We start from the raw sequence: 15,490 nt of genomic DNA, 5'->3' as shown, positions 1-15,490 counted from the left end.
GCTTCATAGTGCACGACGTAGATATCTAAAAATGAGTTCCAGAAGCATGGAGAGAACAGACAAAGAACGACATCAGTTTTAAAACGTTTTCAAAATGGTTATATAATTTAAAAAAAACTCATCGTATTGTGTGACGGAAAATAACAAAATTTTTATTAAGGAAGACAATAGAAGATAGCGGCAATTTACTAAAAGCAACTAGTGAGTTTATAAACATTGTAAGACCACTGAAAGTGCAATACGGGACAGAAAATGTGTATAATTCCGAACAAAGTGGATTTCAGTTAGAAATTCATTCGGGACGGATGTTATCATATGAAGGAAAAAAAAAGTGGAATGTGTTGCCCAATCGATTTCGTCGACAACATATAGCTACACAATTCAGCCAACAATTTCCTGTGATGTACGATTACTATCACCTTTGTTGATAGTGTTGAAAGAAGTAAGTGGCCAATTCGGACCGGTAGTGGAAAGAACATTGTTTCATGCACAAAACGTTTTTCCTTCAAGTCCGGCAAGCTGACTTCAGGTAAAGATGCCTTGAATTTATTCCTACAATTTATTAACTTGTATACTAATAATAACTAATGCGATTCAAAAAATTATGGAGCATTTAAAAACGTAGTTGAAGAATGTCCTCTACCCTAACATTGGTCAACAAAGTGTTCTTCTGCTAGACTACTGGAGCGGACACTGTAGTAATACAATTCAAGAAATGAAACCTGCCGATAAAAATATTGTGGTAATAATAATACCAAAGGAAACTACTGGTCGAAGCCAACCTTTAGATGTCTATGGTTTCCGAGTTTGGACAAATTTTGCGAGGCGTTTTTCTTATATTTTCCTTTTACATAATTATGACGTTAACCTTCATTTACAGAATAATATCATAAAATTGCAATCACTCGTGCATAATCAGTTATCTTCTCCTAGATATAAAAGCCTGTTTCAATATGCATGGTATAAAAGTGGTTATATCGATGAAAGATTGGAAAACTTCCCGAACCCGGTTGACTTTGCGTTTGAAAGCTGTTCAATTATGAAATGTGATGTTTGTGGTGCAGCAGCAATGATACGGTGTTCTTGGTGCAAAAAAGGATTTTGTATAAAGCACTTCTTCCACGAGTACCGCTCCTGTAATAAAAATGACCAGTAATATTAAATAAACTCATGCGTTACAGAAAAATGTAAAAAATATTCTATTATTCCCAACGGAGCACATACGTAAAGACGACGTCAATGCGACGTACTCTTTTCGGACTTCCTCCGTCAAACGAACGTAATATTTGACGTTGGCGACGTCAAATTGACGTAAAGTTGACATCCGAATGTCCGTAGTGTGCACATCAAATAAACGTATAAATAAACGTCAACTGCGACGTTCGTTTGACGTCAAGTTTACGTAAACTTTGCGATAGTGACATTCGTTATTGGTGTGATCACGAACGTCAACTTTACGTCAATTTGATGTAAAGCGTACGATTCAAAAGACGTCATATCGACATTAAATTTTACGAACGATAAGTAAAGAGGGCGTCAACTGAGCGTCAAACGAATGTTACCCGGACGTCAAACGACCGTCGCCCGGACATCAAACGAATGTCACCTGGACATCAAAGGAACATCTCCTAGACGTCAAACGGACGTCGACTCGGCATTAGCAACGCAAAACCAAATGTGCCAAGATCCATGCGATTCCATATGCGAATCAGGGACAAATAGCGTCCACGTTTGCACCGGTTAAGCGTTAACCGAGCAACGAATTCCCTACGCAGAGAGGAGGTATTCTTCGTACGCGTTGAAATGACTAAGAAATTCAATTCAGCAGTACACCCGATTATTTCCATTTCATTCAATCTGAAACGCAGCAACGAGGAAAATATTATCGAGAGAACTAGTCGCTATAATTCGCTTTTATTTGAAAATCAAAATTACCGAAAGCTACATAAAAAACGAAAATCACTCGTGACACGCTAACAGAATGACGTCGGTGCCAACTTTCGACTAAATTCCTCGAATTCTTCTAGGTGAATCGACGCTTGTGCCGAACGTTAGCAAAATATTGGGGAGTTGTTTCGTCGTTTAACGCAAGAACTACCGAGGCCAGTCAAATGACTGGTTTCAGATCGCTCACCGTATATAACAAAAATTTGCCGGTAGTTCCGGCGTTAAATACGGGCGCGAAATAAATCGCGTAGAAAACATACATATAACGTAATATATATTTTTACAAAAACAAAAATCGATGACGGACATTAGAAAACGATAGTACAAGAACGGGAGTAGTAGGAAGTGGCCGGTTCTGGATAGATTAGTGCGTGCACACGTACACGGACACACACACACACACACATGCGCAGCGCCGGCCTATTCGCGTGAGTCCCTGCCCCCTCCCCCTTTCCCCTTGCCGACAAGCCCCTGAGCCCCCCGTGTGTGTGCACACGTACACGGGCACATACCCATGCGCACCGCTTGCCTATACGTGTGAGCCCCTCCCCCCTCCCCCTTGCCCTCAAGCCCCTGGGCCCCTCGATTGCGTGCACACGGGTACGCACCCATGCGCACCCCTGGCCTATGCGTGTGAGTCCCCCTTACCCCCAACCGCCTTGCCTACCCCACCCGTTGGACCCCGCTCCAGCCCCTATAGAACGTTGACGCAACGTTTCCTCCCTCCACCCCTCGTGGACGACCCCGTCAAGATCGGAATTTTACCTTCCGCCACTCGATTCCGCGAATTCTGCCATCCGCCGCTCGATTCCAAGAATCGCGTCGGCACCTTTGCTCCCCGCAACGGCGAAAGACTCGCGACGAGATTCTGAGAATTTCCGTTGATCTAGGAGAACAGTCGTTATCTCCCTCGACACAGGAATCCGTCGGCCATTCGACACCGGGAAGATTCGCGACGTGAGTCTGAGAACTCGCGGTACAGGTATCGGGTGGTAAGATCAAATTTTTGCGACGCGGGGAAGTTCATGACTATCTAAAAAAAAGGTTGGGTGGAATAATTCTCCAACCAGAAATAAAATGCAGAAACTTCGAATTTTATTCTTTAAACCAATATATACTGGAACGAATCGAATTCTTATCCGACGCCTCTTCGGGAACCTTGATTCGAGGTTGCATTGCCAGAAGAGTCTCTGGAACCGTTGGCAGGATCCGGTGGATTTTGATTCAACGTTGCACGTGAATTATTGTTGTCGAAAATGATGCGTCTTTCAGGAACATCCAAGCACCGTATCCACTCTTGGTACCGATCTCGTCGAAATTGCTCTCTCTCCCTCATGTTCCGTTGAACTTGCTCTCTCTTCCTCGTATCTCGTTCTCAGGTTTCCGAACGTCACCTCAACGTTTACCGTTCGCATACTAAGTCTATGGTATCGTTGCACCGTCATTTATTGCTAATAGAATAGTCTGGAAACGCGCTAAGGGTGTCATCATCCAAGTGGTATGCTCTTATCGTTTAATTCTTAGAAGACTTTGAAATCTTCGAATACATGTATAGAGCCCTTTAGACAATTCCTCAAAGACCTTGAAATCTTCGCATATATATAGCCCTTGAGGATGCGCCACCGTTATTGTTTGTAAAACCTTCGCACGCGATTAAAATGGATTCTGCAAAGTGTAAGAAATTGATTGGGATTATGATGGAATACGATTGGGATAGGAGGCGTATAAACTTTTGAAGAAACAAAGTTCGAACGCGGAAATTGAAAAGTGGGTAAAATTTCGTGTTCGGAATATTAGACTCCTCTGTAAAATTTTGAAAAAAAAAAACGTCACGCTAACGATCGGGGAGAAGACAAAGATCTTAATGACCATCGGAACGTTAAAATCTCTCTATGAAATGTTTAAACGATTTCGGAAAAGAGGCGAAGGGGTGATAAGCGAGAGACGAAGTGACAGAGTACACTGGGGTGATTTGGAATCGGCCTTCAAGGGAAGAATAAGGACCGGAGTGATAACGAACCTGCGATGCAAGGATTTAAAGCATTTCTTAGAGGATTCAAGAAAATTGTTCACTACCAGGGTGAATAACGTGCTCCGAAAGGATGGAAACGTGAAAGTGAACGTCGTCTTGTCGTGCAAATTCAAGACTACGAAAGGCGGTGGAATCATTGAAGAAATTAAATTCTTCAATACTAGAAATTAAATTATTCTACCTTCGACGAACATAGACGAGTGGTTTAACGAAAACGTGACGAACAAATTGCTGACCAAGATCGAAGACTTCCAGGAAAGAGAATCGGGCTGGTCGCTGTTAAAAATTATAAATTTGACGGTGAACATCAACAGATACATTCCCATCCACGGTGGCTTGTCGAAATTCATCGAATTACCTGAAAACATTCGATGCAAGAAAGCAGTTGTGAATGTTAAAAATAGTGATCCCTTTTGCTTCCTCTGGTCGGTAAATGCAGCTCTGCATCCGGCGACGTCTTATGTAAACTTAATCGATTCGTATCCACATTTCAGTTCAGTGTTCAATTACGAAGGTTTACACTTTCCCATTGGTTTGAAAGACGTGCCAAAGTTTGAAAGGATGAATAATTTCAAAATTAACATTTACGGTATTGAACGCGAAAAAAAATAGCAGCGTGATCGTACCGATTTATCTAAGTCAGCAACGTTCGGATAAAGAGACGATTCATTTACTTATGTTGGAAACAACCATTTTTTCAAACGATGCAGATGACAATGTGTATAATTTTGCATGGATTCGTAATATCTCGGTTACTGAGTTCACAAATTTCAAAACGTGGCCACTATACCAGATTGTGCGATAGATGTCTTTGTCACTTTAGATTAGAAAGCTCTTTCGAGAAACATAGACTCGATTGCATGAGTAGTAATAAATGTAGAGTGGAATTACCGAATAAGAACGATAAAATTTTAGAATTAAAAAATTATAAGCACAAGGCACCCGTTCCATTCGTTATATATGCCGACATCGCGTGCATGTTAGAACCGGTTACGGGTACGTCTAATTCAACAAACACAGCGGTTTACCAGAAACATGTTCCACACAGCGTCGCGTATTATTTGAAATGTAACTTCGACGACTGTATTTCCAAATTTAAAGTTTATCGTGGCAACGATTGCGTGGAATGGTTTATGAACGAGTTAAAAGAATTAGCTCAGTTGGTGGAATTTTACCTGAAACGCATCGTATCGATGGAACCCCTAAATTTTGAACAGAGAAACGAATATTACTCGGCAAAGATCTGTTATATTTGTGAAAGGCCCTTTACATCTCAGGATGTGAAGCATCGGGATTATTGCCATTTTACGGGTAAATATCGCGGTGCTGGACATCAGGGCTGCAATTTGAACTACAAGAACTCGCACACCGTTCCTGTCGTGTTTCATAACTTATCAGGCTATAATTCACATTTCTAAATCAGAGCCCTGGCTACGTATTTCGAGGGCTCGATAAACCTTCCACTGGTAAATAAAGAGCGATACATATCTTTCACGAAGAACGTAAAGGATACGATCGTATGTTTTCGATTTATTGACTTGTTTAGATTTATGTCGAGTAGTATCGAGAAGCTAGCATCCTACTTGAGAGATGAGGAAAAATCAATTACGCGTAAACATTGCAATAGTGTAGAGGAATTTAACTTGTTGACTAGAAAGGGTGTCTTTCCATACGAATATGTCGACAGTTGGGAAAAACTTGAAGAGGATCGATTACCACCCAAAGAAAAATTTTATTCGAAATTAACTAATGAAGGAATATCGAACGCAGATCATGTACACGTTTCAAACGTTTGGCAAACATTTCATATCGAGACATTGAGTGAATATTCCGATTTATATTTGAAAACGGATGTTTTACTTCTTGCCGATATCTTTGAAAATTTTAGACGCGGATGTTATACTGTATATAAATTAGATCCTCTACATTATTACACTGCACCCGATCTTGCTTTCGATGCTATGCTTAAGTGTACCGGTGTGAAACTCGAGCTCTTGACCGACGTGGAGATGTTATTTATAGAAAGAAGTATCCGGGGTAGCGTAGCTCAATGCTCCAATAAATACGCCAAGGCGAATAACAGGTACATGGGAGATGATTTCGATTCGAGTAAAGAGGAATCGTACCTTATGTACTATGACGTCAACAATTTGTATGGTGCAGCTATGAGTTAGGTTTTGCCATTAGATTCCTTCGAGTGGGTGGAAAATTTCGAGCAATTGGATATTCATCAAATTCCCGATGACTCCATTATCGGTTACAATGTCTATCGCATCATCAAAATTTATTTAAAAGTCAAAATTGAATTCAAAGTAGAATTCATAATGTTTATACTATAAAACAAAAAAAATTAGCACTGAGCTGGAATGATAACAAGAGAATCATTGTTCCGAGTACGACTGATACACTCCCATGGGGTTATAAAAAAAGTGTAAGAAATTAGATTTTTAAGGTTCACGATTAACGTTTAATATTATTATCTTGGAAAGAGTACGAGCTCCTCGATCAATTGATCCTTTAAAGAAGTACCGACTCTGAGCAGCCAAACAACTCGGATAGATTGCAACCCTTTGTCGAACCGAAAAGTACCGAGTGGAGGAGAGATCTTTTAAAAGATGCTCCAGAGACCTGCAGCAGCTCAGTCGTCATTCTCATCATTGAAAAAAATTGAGCAAGTAGGCTACGCTGAAATTTTACCGAACGTCATCGTACCGTTCGAGTGGACGGTAGACAACTTAGAAGAAACGCGGATGGCGTTCATTACCGCCATTGACGTCTACTCCCGCCCGAGTGGATTTTCAGGCCCGGAATACAACTGCGTGACGGAGATCAACGATGTCCAAGCTAAAATGACGAAAGAAGGACGACGCATCGTCTTTCAAAAAATATAAGGTAAGTACTCAATGTAAAAAATGTTTTTCTTTTTCTTTTTATTTTATTTTCATTTTCCTTTCATTTTCTTTTTCTTTCTTTTTTTGTTTGGTTTATTGATCATTTTCAATTTTTACTTCAGAGATGGCGGTGCATGATAGCGGTGGTGGGCGGTGCCAGCAGCGAGCGACGGCGAGCCAGCGGCCGACGAGACCCTTCGCCAGCGGCGAGCCAGCGGCCAACGTGACCCTTCGCCAGCGGCGCGCCTCCATCGTCACCGTTCACCGTCACCGTTTTTTGATAATTTTTTGATCACAGAAGGAATGTAATAAAACTACAAAAAAAAATGTAAAACTGTCTACCATTTATTTTTACACCCTTGTTACGTAGGCACCTTCCATACCCTAACATAGGGAAAAACCCTATTTTTCAATTTCCGGAGCTAGCCATGGAAATCCGAGTACAGAAACGCGAAACTCTTGCGAAAGAATCCAACGAGTTCATCGGCCAAACGGCTCCAAAAGTCATCGATCGACCCGGGGCAAACAACCTGATGACTCCGCAACCCATCAGCACGACTTAGAAACGCCACCCTCACCTGGGCCCTAGGAAGCCCCCACCAATTGGAACACCCTGCTAATAAAACCAGCAGTCCGATCAAACGGCAGTCATATTGTCATTAGTCGAAAGTTTAGTCAATTTGCAGTAAGTCAACGTCAGTCGTCATCGAAACTTCGAGTGGAGCTCCTGGTCCCCGATACTCCGTTCCTAGCGAATCAGAGACCAAGACCATTGGACTCCCTGCCAAGGATCACTATCCTGCGAGCTGCAGTAGCGCCATCCGGTACTCCAGCGATCCAGCCACCGAGTCAGGACTAGACGGCGGCACTGCGACTTTCGTTGGACGGGAGGCTTCTAGGAGACCTCCAACCCTAGGGCACGCCACGGGACGAAGATGTTCACGCACAGTCATCCGACCGGGTCGATCAAAAGAGACTGTCACCGATTACGGCCGCTGAACAAGCCAGGTAAAGGATCCTTCGCAAGCTCGATTCATCCTCATTTTCATTCTAGTTTATTTACTCACCCTTCATCTTCGACCAAAATCGAATTCTAACCATTATCGCGGCTTACTCCGGTTAACCGGATAGATTAAGAATCCATCGACTTCCATTAAACAGCTGAGCTCGAATCTCAGCATCGCGACCCCCTTTTTATTCCTGACTCCCCTAGATCCCACCAGAGGAATTGATCTAGCCGCTCGGATCAATCTCCTCACAAACTTAAAATAAGCGTTACGCGCAAGATTTGGGTAATCTCCATCCGAATTACCCCGGCCTCGCATCCGCTCGGCCGCCCCGTAACACGCTTTACACATCCACCTTCACGTTACTCCTGATCATATAAGAATTGTCCTAACACACATTCAAAATTTGGATTTTTGAAACAAATTTTTTAACTTACCCCAGACCAGAGCCGAAATGGTGTCGAGCTCTCATATTTCTATCAATATACAATTATCGAAGGCTCCGATATGAGAAACGAAAGGGCCAGGACAATTTTACGACAATTTAGAACACTCTGGTAATCGATAAACTCGCATTTGAATGGGATAAAGGCAAAAAAGTGTTGTATACGCATCTATCCTAAAACGATGGGAATACGAGGTCTCATGGTGAAAATTTAATTGACCTGGAAATCACAGATGGCGCAGGGGGTCCATCTGCAGTCAATTAGGGCCCCAGAAAGGATGAATTCGGAGGATTTCTGTAGTTTTATTTCAATTTCTTGATATTCATTGTACGAAAACGACGGGTGGAGTATGCCATTTGGTACAATGTCCAATATATAATTCGATACAGCTGTCAAAACAAAAACGGACGTCGGTAACATAGACATTTAGAAAAATCTTCTTTGTCGACATGGATCAAGTTCCTCGACGTGTTTCACTTCACCTTAACGCCGTTGAGTTCCTGTTCATGGAAACCGCCAGCGGCGCGCCTCCATCCTCACCGTTCGCCGTCGTCATTATTGGAATTAATTTTTTGAGTACAGAAAGAATAAAATAAACCACCAAAAATGTAAAACTATCTAACCTTTATTTTCACACCTTTTACACATTCGCCTTATATATCCAACTATAATGCGAATGCTCAAACCCTGACCATTTCACGAAAAGCCTATTTCCACGCTTCCTGAGCACCTTCTCTATAAGATAAACGTCGGGAAATTTAACGCCGTTGAGTTTCTGTTCATAGAAACCGCCTTCAATGGGGTGATCCTGATAGTCTTTAAGTTTATACGTCACCGGATCGGTATTTTTAGTTTGACTTATTGTAAATATTTCCGTCGTCCAATTAGGTGTGTAGCCTTTCTCGAAAACGTGTTTAAATTTATTTACTCACACCTTATCTCCTACTTTAAACTTTGATCGTTTAAGCGTAGATTTAGTCTTAAAATTGCCGAACACTCGATGCAGTAATATCTTCTCATTCTTAGCGGTAACATCTGCAGGCCTCATACCAATCGTTTGGTGTCTACTGTCATTGTAAGAGGATACCAAGCCCGATAAAAGATTCAACCACCGATGATTACCCCGTAGGCTGAACTGCATCCACATTTTACTTTTCAGAGTCCGATTAAATCGCTCGCAAATCGATGCCTTCAAGTTGCTAAATGTCGAGTACAGCGTGATACCATGTTTTCGCACCAGATCTTGGAATTCGAAATTGTAAAATTCTCGACCTCTGTCAACGTGTAATTTCTTAGAGGATCGACCCTGCACCAGTATAAATTTCATAGCCGCCGTCACATCTTTAGCGTTCTTACTCCTCGACGCCACAGCCTAAGCAAATTTTGAAAATATGTCGAAAACGGTGAGCAGATACTTGTAGTCACGGTTCTCTCTCGCATAGGCTGACATGTCAACGAGATCGGCTTGCCAGGTCTCGTCCAATCCACGGATATCGACACGTCTGCGTCGATAATTTCTTCTAGCAGGTTTATGCAGTTCCTTCACCACGACTAACTTTTTTCCATTCATTTTCCAATACATTCAGTCTAGCGTCCAGTTGGGAAATGATCTCCGAGTTGCGGATCGCCAGGTCTTGTAACGATCCGATGTCAACTCGCAATCCCGTCAACGCTTTTCTCACGGTAGAATCGAGACCTTGAATCATTACGTTGTTGCTATCGATATCGCTGCGCATCCCTGTCATCGTATGGAATACCGTAGCGATTTCCTGCTTCACAACAGTTTTCATGATATTTAATGTCACGGCATCGTTTTGATCCTTGGGGGTGGCGACGTTGTACAGCCTCTTGTTATCTATATCGTACTGTCCATCAGCGGTAATCTTGAAGCCGACTCCGGGGATACCACGGTTACTCGTGATCGGGGTTCTGCTGCTCAGCTGACGTCCGAGTACGTCGACTCTCATTTTTAGAGTGACGATCGCGATCGTTTCGATGAATTAATAAACGATACCCGCCTCACGCAATTCCTCAAGAATCGATACAATTTCGTTCGAGTGACTGGGGTTACCAGCCTCCTGAGACGCGAGAAGAAGGCGAAGATGATCTACCAATTCGTTGGGATCGTCCCAGTATACGTAATCCGTTCGCCCGTTCTTTACAGCGATCATATACCGAGGTGATACGACACCTTCACCCGTTATCAAGGATTTATCGATCAGTTTTGCGATAATGTTTCGAAATTTGGAAATTTTGCTCTCGCAAACGGCACCATGCGGAGTATAGTATTTTCTGTACGCATTCGTTGCTACGATAATTTTTCGATAATTATCTAAGTTCATCTTGGGTGATGTCAGTCTCATCGGGTACTTTCTTAAATAAAAGTTCCATCAATCCAACTGTTCTTAAATAACTCGTATCACCTACATGAATTCGATCACCCTCGAAGCTTATAGACGCATCACCAATCATTAGCCTATTCTTAGACAGTTTGCGTACACCGCAGACCGTATTCAGAGTTTTCTGTTTATTGGATCGTAACATATCGAGATACCGTTGCACCGAATCGTCATTCCCATCCCCTACTTCAGCATCCTCTTCTTCTTCGGTGAAATCACCTTTCGTCGACTCGAAGGATTCATCGACCGTATCGTTTCGTTTTACCTCTCGTTTTATCTTATCCTTGATCATATTACGCTCCGTTTCATTTACTAATTCCTTAAGCGGTGAAACTAACGGTTTAAAGGCGTCACTCATCGCTCGTTCGATGTTCCCTTTACCCGATTTTATCATTCGATGCTTCCTGCGAATCGCGTCGCTAGCTTTCGCGATTTGATGCAGGATATTTTTTTGCTCTCGAAATTTCCCATGGTGCATGTTGTTATTGCTAAATCCGAGACGCTACTGTGTTTATTCTTTCGATGATCCTCCATTTATCCGCATGAAACAGTCGAATCCTTTTCGGTATCTACCTCCGTTGAGCTCGCTGTCCTTATCGGTAACGAGAAACCCGTACTTATCTTCCTTTCAGCATACCGAGCACAGGTCTTTAAATTGTGCGTAGGTCATGTCCGTGTTTACATGATCATCGTACACGTGCTTGTGATTCATGTCGTCCTGCTTAAAGAGTGCCAACAGGTTGGCGTTATCGCGTACAAGGTGTTTAGGAATCCGAGCGTACGTCTGACAAAGATAGAAACAGTCGTCCTTGTGTCGACCCATACTGACGAAGGATCTAATGTTATCTTGCTTCTCGCAATCTATATCGTCGTAAATAATTATCCAGTTTCGACGAGCCTCGTTCGGTGGCAGCACTTGTTCGTGTTCCGTAAAGGGAAAGTATCCGACGCCATCCACGGAATCGAGTAAATCTTCGAGAAACTTGTACTTCGATTGATCCAACGATTTTGAATATACATAAACGTTCTCAAATCTCAATCCATTAGGGTGAGTTATGAGAAAGAGTAACGCGTTCGTTTTGCCACAATTGGATGGTCCGCAAAACACCGCGCGTATGCTGTTCGGTAATAATTCACCGTGTCTCTTTCTTCTTTTCTTCACTCGCATCAATTCGTCGAAATTCATTACAGGAAACTTCAAAGACTGTGTCTCGAACCTCATCTCGCTTGCGACTAGTAAAAAAACTATAAATACTAGATTTATAAAGATCGCCGTTCAGTTGAAAACGTTTCGCGACAGAGGGTGGATATGATCGTGCATGGTAAATCCAAACGCATCTGCAAGAGAAAGCGTCGCGACGGTGAAGGCTTAGTTAACAAGATCATCAACGGTCTCCCCATTGAATTGCATATACTCGGCTATCAGTACTGCGGACCCGGAACAAAACTAGCCAAAAGATTGGCACGAGGTGATCCAGGCATCAACCCCCTCGACGCTGCTTGCAAAGAGCACGACATCGCCTACTCGAAGAATCGAGAAAATCTCGAGCAGAGAGGGGTAGCGGATAGGGTATTGGCTGACAAAGCTTGGAATCGCGTTTTAGCCAAAGACGCGAGTGTGGCCGAAAAAGCAGCCGCTTGGACCGTCACGAACTTAATGAAAGCTAAATCGAAATTTGGAATGGGAAACAAGAGGAAGAAGCCTAAAGCGATCGCGCTGCGAAAAGTTATCGAAAGATACGATTGATGATTCCGAGTAACGATGCTCGGATCGCTATCAAATCTGCCCTCAAGGGCGCGCAAATGGTTGTTAAACAAGCGGGTGGAAAACGCAAGGTTCGTAAACCGCGCGTTCTATCAGTACCATAAAAAATTGGAGGCTTCCTACCCTTTCTCGTCCCCGTATTTGCGGGTCTCAGTGCCGCTGGAGCGTTGGCCGGTAGAGCGGCAGGCATCGCAAAAGCTGTAAACGATGCGAACGCATCCAAGGAACAATTGAAGGAAAGCGAGAGGCATAACAAGTCGATGGAAGCCATTACACTGGACAAGGGGTTGTACTTGAAACCCTATAGGAAAGGACTGGGTATTCACGTGAAGCCAAAAAACTTGAAACGAAACTACCATACCGGGCGTTAACTGATGCCGACCTGCTCAAGTACGCAAAAATTGTCAAGATACCACATTTTCGTGGAGTCTTTATGCGGAACGCTATGCCGAAGAATGGACCGTACAGATACGAATCGGCGATAGTCAATCTCGACGACGAAGATGGTCCCGGAACTCATTGGGTTGCATACAAGAAGACGAACGATCGAGTCGTTTATTTCGATAGTTTCGGTAATCTTCGACCGCCATTGGATCTCATGAGATATCTCGGTGTTGGTAGTGTAGAGTACAATTACGAACGATATCAGAAATGTGATACTTTCGATTGCGGACACTTGTGTCTAAAGTTTCTTTGCGGGCAACTAAATCGTAGGAATAAGTACAGTTTATATAAACGTAGTGCATAGTTTCATGATGTCAGTCCATCGATCGCAATCATGGAAGATTCATTTACGCTGACTTTATCGGGCACCTCCTCCGTACTCGAAACTCAATATTTTCCTCCCGTTGAACTTTCTCCGTATAAAAATTATACTCTCGGACTCATCGAGCTGTTAACTTTCAATTCAATTCCTAACGTGGATACCGGTCACAATAAGTTTTACATCGGGGATGAAATTATTGCTATACCCACTGGAAGCTATGAGATAGCGAGAACTACGTGCAGAGCGCATTGAAGGATAAGAATATTATCGTTAACATTAGACCTAACAATTATACGTTATGCAGCGAAGTTAAGTGTAACCGTGACGTCAATTTTCTACCGAACGATTCCATAGGTCGTCTATTGGGCTTCACTCCACGCATTTTGAAAGCCAATATATTGCATACGTCCGATGTACCCGTAACCATTCTCAAAGTAAACGCTTTGCGAGTCGAATGTAATATTACCGCGGGGGCCTACATCAACGAACGCAAGGTGCATACTATACACGAATTCTTCCCGGTCGTACCACCGGGATATAAGATCATAGAGGTGCCATCGCACGTCATTTACCTTCCGATCGTGACCAAGACCATAGATCATCTACAGATTCGAATAGTCGATCAGGACGGAGACTTGGTCAATTTTCAAGGGGAGGTCATAACGATAAGACTACACGTTAAATCCATGCAATAATGGGAATCGTTTACAACAGAAAGATCGGTAGCGGCTATAATAGCAAACCGATATACCGAAAAGAAACCAGTCATCGATCGCTTCTCAAAGCGTGCATACCATGGAGGAAGAAACGTTGAACATTCGGATGCCCGTCATCTTCGACAAGTCCATAGCGCACTGCGAGACGCATGCGCACCAACCTTACGCCTCGTCAACGTTCAATAACAGCGACGAGATTCGAATCTCCGTTCAACACCAAGACCTGTGCTTACTACCGAGCAGAAGTTCGTTACACGTATACGGGAAGCTGGTTAAGAAAGATGGGTCTACGGTGACTGCTAGTACGGCTTTGGTCAATAACGCCATCTGTCATCTCTTCGAGGAAATTCGCTATGAAATGAACGCCATCGAGATCGATCGAAACAAGAACGTTGGTCTCACGAGTCTCATGAAGGGTTACCTTTCCCTAACACCCGGTCAACGCGCATTGATGGAAAACGCCGGTTGGATCACCGAGCAATCGAAATTGACCGATGTAGCCGGTTACTTCGACGTATCCATACCGCTGAGCATGATACTGGGATTCGCGGAGGATTATCGGAAGATCGTTGTCAACGCTAAACATGAATTGATTCTGACGAGGGCCAAGAGCGACGCCAATGCGATCGTGCAAACTGCTTCTGAGGAATACAAAGTCGTAATTCAGAACTTGGAGTGGTTGATGCCGTACGTGAGAGTCTCGGATCGACGAAAGATAGAATTGTTGAAGTTCATCGAGAAAGATGCACCCATCTCCATGAGCTTTCGTACCTGGGAGTTATATGAGTATCCTCTTCTCCCCACCATTTCGAAACACGTGTGGACCGTCAAGACGTCGACACAGTTGGAAAAATCTCGATACGTCGTCCTGGGTTTCCAGACGAACAGAAAGAATAAGAACGACAAAAACGCGAGTCACGTCGATCACTGTAACGTCAGGGACGTTAAACTCTTTTTGAATTCACAATGTTACCCTTATGGAAGTTTGAACCTTGACATTGCCCGCAATCTGTTTGCTCTGCTGTACGAGATGTACGCAAACTTTCAAGCGTCGTATTACGGTAAAGACCTTGAGCCGCTGTTAAAGAGAAACCCTCCTCTGCCTCTGATCGTCATCAATTGCTCGAAACAAAACGAGTCCCTCAAGTTCGGACTGGTCGACATTCGCCACGAATTTGAGGCTGAAAAGAATTTCCCTGCCGAAACATCGGCATTTTGCTTAATCCTGCACGATCGTATCGTTGAGTACAATACGATCAGTGGTGGGGTGAAGAAGTTGGTATAAAAAGCCTCGATCGCTTCCTCCTGCGCAGTTTGAAAAAGGAAATGGAGGTCATCGTAGATCTGCAAGGATTTAAGAAACCGTCGAATAAATTTGTTTTAAAGGAGTTTTCTCTAATTGGAACCGATAACTATTTCACCGAGCCCATAACGTTCCTGTTTCAACCACCGTGCCCATGGGAGCGTCTTCCAGCAATTCTATGCAGACTGCAACTTCACGCTGCTTCTCACTGTTCCGCA

The 15,490-nt window shown here is 43.2% G+C and overlaps 1 protein-coding gene across 1 annotated transcript; it reads left to right on the top strand.

Annotated features, from left to right (window-relative positions):
- The first annotated feature begins 14,048 nt into the window (after positions 1-14,048).
- LOC105698413 lies at positions 14,049-15,254 on the top strand. The gene has a single exon (XM_012422651.1). It carries the CDS (start codon positions 14,049-14,051, stop codon positions 15,252-15,254), a length of 1,206 nt encoding a protein of 401 aa, XP_012278074.1.
- The last annotated feature ends 236 nt before the right edge of the window (positions 15,255-15,490 follow it).

This window comes from Orussus abietinus, unplaced genomic scaffold (assembly GCF_000612105.2).
Source record: "Orussus abietinus isolate OABI.00-Male unplaced genomic scaffold, Oabi_2.0 scaffold148, whole genome shotgun sequence".
NCBI classification, from domain to species: Eukaryota; Metazoa; Arthropoda; class Insecta; order Hymenoptera; family Orussidae; genus Orussus; species Orussus abietinus.
The sequence above is the reverse complement of the archived record's forward strand: the minus strand, read 5'-3'. Positions and strand labels throughout refer to the sequence as shown.

Coding starts and splice junctions, on each gene's coding strand:
- LOC105698413 (XM_012422651.1), top strand. CDS start 14,049: ATGGAGGAAGAAACGTTGAACATTCGGATGCCCGTCATCTTCGACAAG.